Source organism: Castor canadensis, chromosome 18 (assembly GCF_047511655.1).
Source record: "Castor canadensis chromosome 18, mCasCan1.hap1v2, whole genome shotgun sequence".
NCBI lineage: Eukaryota > Metazoa > Chordata > Mammalia > Rodentia > Castoridae > Castor > Castor canadensis.
The window spans coordinates 12526702-12535248 of NC_133403.1; the positions used below are offsets into that span (position 1 = coordinate 12526702).

The 8547-nt window shown below is 57.8% G+C and overlaps 1 protein-coding gene across 10 annotated transcripts in view; it reads left to right on the plus strand.

The window, feature by feature from the left end:
- Positions 1 to 8547, plus strand: part of Arvcf (ARVCF delta catenin family member) — a 50619-nt gene that overhangs the window by 39685 nt on the left and 2387 nt on the right. For 5 of the 10 annotated variants that reach the window (XM_020160667.2, XM_020160678.2, XM_020160674.2 and 2 more), the window contains 13 exons: positions 552 to 735; positions 1482 to 1599; positions 1952 to 2123; positions 2641 to 2658; positions 3707 to 3778; positions 5144 to 5271; positions 5516 to 5666; positions 5952 to 6150; positions 6242 to 6353; positions 6447 to 6540; positions 6919 to 6972; positions 7311 to 7396; positions 8001 to 8120. In XM_020160667.2, coding sequence (XP_020016256.2) covers positions 552 to 735; positions 1482 to 1599; positions 1952 to 2123; positions 2641 to 2658; positions 3707 to 3778; positions 5144 to 5271; positions 5516 to 5666; positions 5952 to 6150; positions 6242 to 6353; positions 6447 to 6540; positions 6919 to 6972; positions 7311 to 7396; positions 8001 to 8108 — 1496 coding nt within the window. In that variant the 3' untranslated portion in view covers positions 8109 to 8120. The remainder of the gene's footprint in view (positions 1 to 551; positions 736 to 1481; positions 1600 to 1951; positions 2124 to 2640; positions 2659 to 3706; positions 3779 to 5143; positions 5272 to 5515; positions 5667 to 5951; positions 6151 to 6241; positions 6354 to 6446; positions 6541 to 6918; positions 6973 to 7310; positions 7397 to 8000; positions 8121 to 8547) is intronic. The other 5 variants (XM_020160668.2, XM_020160675.2, XM_020160670.2 and 2 more) reach the window with 3 other exon arrangements.

The following is an 8547-nucleotide window of genomic DNA, read 5'->3' on the forward strand; positions in this document are numbered from 1 at the left end:
GAGTTCCAGCTTGCCCTGGGGACAGGCATCAGGACCAGACACTGTGACAGATCCCTAGTCTCTACCATGGGGAGGGGGGCTGGCACTGGCCCCTTAGGGAGGTCCCTTCCCACCTCTCCCATGTTCCCACAGCTTCCCTGGGCCCTGTCCCCCTGGTTCACAGCCCGTGACAATGAAGAGGTGGGCCTGTGGCTCTCTCGTGGCCCTGTGGTCTCAAGAACGTTAGTCCCACCTACATGCCATGCCCCTTCCACACCCCAATCCTTTCCTCTCAGCTGAAGGCTGCCTCTGGGTGCTGCTTGCACATCTTATCCAGACCCTGTCACGGCTTTTGTTACTTCTTGTGTGGGCTGGGTAGAGTACTGGCCTAGTATGTGCTAAAACCCTGGGATCAATCCCTAGCACCACCAAAGAGACCCCCCAAACAACCCAGTACTAACTTCACGTGAGGGCTGCAGCATGAGGCGGGTGAGGCCTGTCTGGATTGGTCTCCTGGGGTGGCACGGGAGGCATGGCCCATGGCCAGTGCAGTTATGAACAGCATCCCACAGGTACACTCTGGAACCTGTCATCCTATGAGCCCCTGAAGATGGTCATCATTGACCATGGCCTGCAGACGCTGACCCATGAGGTCATCGTGCCCCACTCTGGCTGGGAGCGTGAGCCTAATGAGGACTCTAAGCCACGAGATGCTGAGTGGACAACTGTCTTCAAGAACACATCAGGCTGCTTGAGGTGTGAGCAGGGATTGGGGCTCAGGTTGTTTCTGCAGGATGAAAGGGTATCAGAAGCTGCGTGCATATGTGGGCCCCATCCTGCAGTTGCCATATCCTCATGGTCCCAGCGAGTGGGGCATCCAAACCTTAGATGCTTTGGAACACATCCTGAGGATGGGAAATGGGATCTGATGGGCTGCCCTCACCCCCAAGGACACCCTCTGGACAGGTCTCCCACCTTTCCCACAGTTTCCTACAGCTCCGGTCCCACCCAGTCTCCCATTACCATGATAGCCACGGAGGGAGATCAGGACCCTCATCTCCAGTCTGCCTCAGAGGCTTGTCCTCCTAGCCTGTGACTCTTCCCCTCCTGAGAGGCTCTGCAGAGACTCCACAGGCAGAGTGCAGGGCTCCTGTGGTCCTGTGGTGTCCTGACCTTAGGAAAGTTGGGGTGCAGAGAACTGTCACTGGGATGGTGGGGCAAAATTGCCCATGCACGGAATCAGGCCTCTGTGTTCAGTTCAACTGGGAATCAGGAAACACCCCTTCCCCGCACTACAAAGGCCCACCTCCTGGGTCTGGAGGGTTAGGCCCCCTACCCTACCATCACTGTGCTCCAGACTGTGTTATCCTGTCCAGGTAGCCCACTGGGGCAGCAGCAGGGTCCACTGTACAGATAAAGACAAGCATGGAAGCCAGGGGTGGGACTGGGAGAGTCTCCATGAGACGGGGACAGGGGTCACTGGCCTGCTCTTGATCACCCAGGAACGTAAGCTCAGATGGCGCTGAGGCCCGCCGGCGACTCCGAGAGTGTGAAGGGTTGGTGGATGCGCTCCTGCATGCCTTGCAGTCGGCAGTGGGCAGGAAGGACACTGACAACAAGGTGGGCAGGACAGGATGGGGATAGTCTCAGAGCCTCCCACCAAGAGTCAGAGAACCAGATGAAATAGGGATGGGACCTAGGGGTGTGGAATTGTCCAAGATGGCTCAGAGGGGAATGGGTGTGTGGGTCTGGAGATGGCCCGCTTGTAGTGGTCACACTGGGAAGGCAATGCGGCCCTCCCCTCTCTCTGTTACTTCCCTCCTATGTGGGCCCCGAGCTCAGACCTTGCCGCTTGTAAACTCTTAGTGTCCTCAGTGCATGCTGGCTGTGGCCAGTCTTTCCTTAAGGCTCAGGATGGCCAGCAGCCCCTACGCCCCACAGCCCTGCCCTACCAGGTCACCTCTCCCAACAGTCGGTGGAGAACTGCGTGTGCATCATGAGGAACCTGTCTTATCATGTGCACAAGGAGGTGCCTGGGGCTGACAGGTACCAGGAGGCCGAGCCCGGGCCCCCAGGCAGTGCCATGGGCTCCCAGCGCCGGAGGAGGGATGACGTCAGCTGCTTTGGTGGCAAGAAGGCCAAAGGTGGGTGGGTGTGACGGGGGTACTTCTGTAGCTCCTGCCCCTGCAGCTAAAGTCTCTTGTTGGAGTCCCTGGCAGGCAGTTACGGGAGACTGGAGGGCATGTGGTCACTCCCAGTGGGCAGGCAGGTTGCTGAGAGGGGTGCACTGCCCTAGGCCCCACAGCTAACAGGGTGCAGATCCAGGCCTCCAGAGAGTGTTGGTCTCTACCACTGCCTAGACCTTGTCCCCGAACTCTGGGAAGGGTTCCTTGCGCCTACAGGTGACACCTGGCCATTCACAGTGCAGCTTCAGGTCCACCCCACCTGTCTGGGAGCCTGAGTAGCACCTTTACCTGTCTCCCTGACCCTAGACCTTCCCTTCCTGTTCCCCTAGTGGACACTCAGCCCCCAAGAGTCACTGGTGAAAGGCTCTCCATTCCTCCTGTTTGATTTGGCATGCAGTGGGAACAAAGGGCATTGGGGAGGGTGCCACTCACTCAGGCTCATCTCCTGTCTCTTGTGCTTCCTCCGGCTGCCCAGAGGAGTGGTTCCATCAAGGTGAGTCCTTGTTTGTCCTGCTGTCCAGGTCTGACAGGTGCAGTGGGGCACCAGGGAGATGCCTGACCCCATAGTTCAAGCAGTTATTTCCATGACAACTGCAGGTCAGCATGCAGTAGGCTCCCAGATGCCTTCCATCCTCCAGGCCCTGCTCCACCCCCAGTCCCATGGAAGGGCAGCCATCTCCATGACAACTGCATGGGCATGACAAAGGCAGGAATGTGAGCCCTGGACTGGGGAGGCCAGGGGCTGTCCTCTGTAAGTCAGACTCAGCTATCTAGGCAGGGCTGGGCAGAGCAGACTGTGGGCCAGACCTGGGGTGTGTCCAGTCATACAAGCACCAGAGGAGAAGGTTGCCCCTCTTATGGAGTGGGTGATGTGTGGTATAGAGATAGATACTATGAGAGTGGGCAAGGCAGGGCTCCCAGGTCATCTGAGCCTGGTGTGCTGTGTTCCAGAGGTCCCTCAGTTGAGGTGTGAAGTGGCTGGAGACAGCCGTCTGTAGTAGAGGTGTACTAGCTGGGGCCACAGGGGCTCATCTGGGTGTGGGGGTTCTCTTGGCCAGTAGGTGCTGAGACCATGTTCTGGCCTCTGGACTGAGGGAGTTTTCCCCTTTGCTAGAATTCTTAGTTGCATTGCTGCTTTTGCTGTGTGACCCCCAACAAGTCCTATACCTGTCAGCTCTTGGTCTCTCTGCTTGCAACTATATGCCACCTAGTCTTGGCTTGATCAGTTCACACACCTACCCTGCTACACAAGTGCCATGGGGAGGTTCCGTGGCATATCTCTCAGCACCTGATTGGTGAGGAGGCCTAGGTGCTCAAGGCAGGGTTAGGATGTCCCCAGTCCCCACTAGCTGTACACTGTCAGGCCAGAATGCCTACCTGAACCGTGAGAATGATGTTCCTCTCCCAGGTCCTTCTAGTGCCCAGACCTTGGACATGAGAACTTTTTGGGCTCTGGGCAGGAGAGGGCTATGTCTAAGCCTCCTGACGTATTCTCATCACCCATGGATTCTGCCTGACCTCCCAGCACCCTTCTGTTGCAGGGAAGAAGGATGGTGAGATGGACCGGAATGTTGACACGCTGGACCTGCCCAAGAGAACAGAGGCCGCCAAAGGTGAGTGGGCAAAGGCAGAGCCAGTGCTGTAGGGAGAGTTTGGCAATGAAGCTTTGTGCCATCAAGCAGGCCTGAGGGCCTAAGGAATCAGATGGAGAAACGGGCCCACAGGTGTGGGGTGCCCTGGAGGAGGTTCCACACCTTGGGCACCTCCTGGGGGTTCAAAATCAGGGTCAGTGCCACGGACAATTTCCAGCACGGTAGGGAGAAATGTGCAGAGAAGCTAGTCACCCAGCAAGTTAGAGATGGGCAGAATAGAAGGAAGCTGTTAGTGAAGACAGTGTCACTTTGAGAGGCCTGGGAGCAAGGAGAACATGGGCCAGAATGTTCTTCTCATGGACTCCTGTGATTAGAGTGGTTCACCCTTCCCGTCCTTTGTGTCTGTTGGATTCCTAGTATGTACTGGCATTGTACAGTGCCCTCTGAGCCAGTCTGAGAGAGAGAGAACACTGGTGGGGCTTAGCCAACCTTGCAAATTAGAAGAGCCCAGATGCCCCCAAAGAGTGTGGAAGAGCCCAGCCATGGGAGCCATGGAAATGGCTATGGAAGGGCCCAGCCATTCCAGACAGAGCAACTGGCTTGTGCAAATGCCAAGAGAGATAAATGTGGTTGAAGAGTTTGGGGAGCAGGAAGACCATCAAGGTAGAATGGAGGGAGAATAAATAAGTATGAAGACAGTGAGTGATGAAACTTGGGGTGGGAGGACAAGGGGTAGGGAATTATGTCCTGAGCCAGGCAGAAGCCTCAGTGTGGGGACAGGCAGGCATGGAAGACAACCTTCTGTTTCTATATCTGAAACCCACTATGGAGCACCATCTGGGCAGCCATGCTACCAGACTGGGGTCTCAATCACTGAGGAGCCTAGACTGGTTGTCTGGGAGGGCAGGCCCTGTAGCTAAGGGTGTGGGGCCCTGGTTGTGCAACCACAGTTGCAAGCCAGTGAAGGCAGGTCCTGTTGTAAAGGACGGTGGGCTCTGTTGCTAAGGATAGTAGTCCTTTTGCTAGGGTGGATCCCTGGCTGTACAATCTGTTACTGGCAAACGAGGACCCTGTTACACCCCACCCTTACCTCTTGGATGCTTAGGCTGCCAGGCATATCCAGTCCCCGTTTCTTTGGCTGCAGAGTTGAGGAAAGAACAACCTCACCCAAACCCATCACTTCCTGACTGAGCCTCAGTTTGCCCATCTGTGAAGTAGGAATACTTTTCTCTTTGGGTGGCCACAAGGATGAATACATTGATAATAAACTTGTCTTGACTCTTCACACCTATCCCTGGCCCCAGCTCACCCCAGCTCTAGGAGTATCGATAGTGGGTGAAGAAGAAGGGAGGAGGTTCTAGGTGACTGTGGTTGCCCTATATCCAGGCTTTGAGCTGCTATACCAGCCAGAGGTGGTACGTCTCTATCTCTCCCTCCTCACGGAGAGCCGGAACTTCAACACTCTGGAGGCTGCTGCTGGCGCCCTGCAAAACCTCAGCGCTGGCAACTGGATGGTGAGGGGCCAGACCTGGACAAAGAGGGAATTCCAGACATCCCATTAATGCTGCCCCTAGACCCTGCCTGTGCTAGGGGGAAGAGGAAGGGACGCAGCACCTCCCCAAGGTCCAGAAGGATCAGGGTACAGGAGCTACAGGCAGTGTGTCCTGGGTGTGGAGTTGGTGTTGAACTGATGGCGTGGGGCTTTGTGCTGCACAACTCCCCTCTGAGCAACTCACCTCCTGCCCCCACCCCACGCAGTGGGCCACGTACATCCGGGCCACTGTGCGTAAGGAGCGTGGATTGCCCGTGCTGGTGGAGCTGCTGCAGTCTGAGACTGATAAGGTGGTGCGCGCAGTGGCCATCGCATTGCGCAACCTCTCGTTGGATCGGCGCAACAAAGATCTCATCGGTGAGGATTCAGATGGGGCCACGCCAGGGTGTGGAACCAGGGGGTCGGCTTGGGGGTCCAGCGATTGGGGACTGGGTAGTTTAGAGGCCTGGCATCCCCCCCGCCCCCCATGACTTGGGCTGGGACCCGCTGCAGGAGTTCATGTCTTTCTGACCCAGCATGGGAGGCTCAGCCCCCTTCTGGCAGGGATATTGTTGTGGCATCCTGGGGACTCTTGGCAGCGCGTGAACCCTGTTCTTTCCCACGGGGCAGAAGTGTGAGGTAACACCCGACCCTGCCCCTCAGGGAGCTATGCTATGGCGGAGCTGGTGCGGAACGTGCGCAGTGCGCAGGCTCCGGCGCGCCCCGGGGCCCGCCTGGAGGAAGACACAGTGGTGGCGGCGCTCAACACCATCCACGAGATCGTGTCCGACAGCCCGGACAATGCGCGCTCACTCCTGCAGGCCCGCGGTGTGCCGGCACTAGTGGCGCTGGTGGCCTCCAGGTGGGCAGGAGTGGGGTCCTGGCAAGGGTTGGGTGCCCTTCCATGGGGAGACCGAGGGGGAACGCTGACCCTGCCCCTGGCCCATCCGCAGCCAGTCAGTGCGTGAGGCGAAGGCAGCGTCACACGTGCTGCAGACTGTGTGGAGCTACAAAGAGCTTCGAGGAGCCCTGCAGAGGGATGGCTGGACCAAGGCACGCTTCCAGGTGTGGCCTGCGCTGGCCTTCCCGCTTTCACTTTGCCAGGTCAGGTCCCCACCTGACCTCCGACCTCACCTCCTGTGTTTTGTGCCTCCTCAGTCAGCTGCTGCCACTGCTAAGGGGCCCAAGGGAACACCAAGTCCCGGGGGTGGCTTTGATGACAGCACACTTCCACTAGTAGACAAGAGCCTAGGTGAGTACTGTTCAGGGGAGGAGGACATGGGAGCCCATCCTGAGGCCCAGGTGGCTTCTGCCTGCACTGATGGTGATAAGGTATGTGAGGGACAGGGGAGGGAGACAGGCCCCCTCCCTCTGAGATGGTGCCATGGTGAGGGCTCCTTTTCCTGTTCTCACCTTCTTGGGTACTCCCTTTCTGTGCCATCTGCATTTGCACCAAGTTGGGTGGTAGTTGCCAGCAGATAGAGGTGGGGCAAGAGGAATGCCAAAACATTAGAAACAGGGCACCCAGGGTCGTTGAAGCCAGTCCTGTGGTAGACTTGTCTGCCCTGTGCCCCCCAACACCACCCCACACCTGTCCACTACCCAAGAGCCACCTGCTCATGCTTTGCAGATAGTGAGAAGCCAGGCAGCCGGGACGTGATCCCCATGGACACACTTGGCCCAGGTGAGGGCAGGTGTGGTGTGCTTGTTTCCTGCTCAGGGAGGGGGAGGGGCCTGCGCTGGGCCTACTGGTTTTATGGGGTAAACATGGTTGGTGTTGGAAATGCCTTCCAAGGAGGTGTATGTTGGCAAAGAGAAATTTAGTTCAGGGGTGCTCAGCGAGTATGAGGCGGGGCTGGTGAGAGTTGGCACCAGGACAAATCCCCAGGACAGGGTGGGTGGGGATCCCCTTTAAGGCTTCCTATCCCACCCTGTGTCTGGGCTGAGAGGAAGGTCACCTGGTTCCCACAGTGCCTGCCTCTCAGAGTTCCTCTGATTCTCCCACTTTACCCCACCCCACAGATGGATACTCCACTGTGGACCGGAGGGAACGGAGGACCCTGGGCAGTGACTCTGCAGGGGAGGCCTCTGAGAAGGAACCACTGAAAGTAAGTGGTTATGGGCAGGTACCTAGGGAAACTCTGTATCTAGTGCTTGCCCCAAGATCAGCTAGGCAGTGCTGAGCTTGATCTGGGCCCCGAGGCATGGCCAGGCTGGTGCTCATCTGCAGGGCTGCCAGGTCATGGGGCCAAGCCAGGAAGCAGCCCCACATGGGCCACACTGGGTGCTGGTAGGATTGGAGCGCACACCTGCTGGGAGGGAGGGGCAAGGGACCGAACTCTGCCAGGTCACATGCTGCACAGGACCAGTCTGAGCAAGTGGGTCTGCACCTTTCTCTGCGTGCATGTTGTGGATAAGGTGCCCACTGTGGTCCCTGGTGAGGGTAGCACCTACCACCTGCTCTGTGCCAATCCCTTGGCTATATGCACGGGCCTCTCTGTGTGTCAGCACATCACCCCAACCCTGTGTGAGCCATGCCAGCTCAAATCCCCTGTGCTGCCCTGGCCCTGGCCCTGGCCCTGGCCTGCCACCCTGGCCCTGTCCCCACTGACAAGCCCAGCTCTGCCCTTCAGCTGCAGCTAACATGCTTTGTTCTGCCTCCTAACCCCTTTTGTCTGCCCACCCACCCATCCACCCACTCATGCACTGCAGTCCGACACTGGCAGGAAGGCCCCTCCTTCCGGGCCCAGCAGGCCTGCGGTCAGGCTGGTGGACGCCGTGGGGGACACTAAGCCTCAGCCGGTTGACTCCTGGGTCTAGCTTGCATGCCTGGTACGTTTTCTCATCTGGTTGTTTGCCCAACTGTTTTCTCATTCTCTGGACTGGGTCTTCTTATTAATCACTGCCGCTGCATGCTCTGCTCTGTGTGCTTCCCTGGCAAGGACCCAGCTGCCCATTTTAGGGAAGGTCAAACTGAGGACTGAGTAGAAGGTCCTCCCAGGGCCCATAGGTTCACCCCAGGCACTGGGAGGTCAGGGTCCTGAGGAAGTGGGTTCAGAGTGGCGATGGGTTGTCCATACCCTCAAACACCCCTAGCACAGGGCCCCACAGGACCCGCAAGTCAGGATTGGCCCTCACCCCCTGACCCATAGCTGCTCCCTTTGTTCATATCTTTGTGACCTATGACGGCAGCTGCCCTGTCCAGAAGCTGTACATTGCCCTGCCGCTTGCCTGTGCTTCTGGCTGAAGCACACACCTT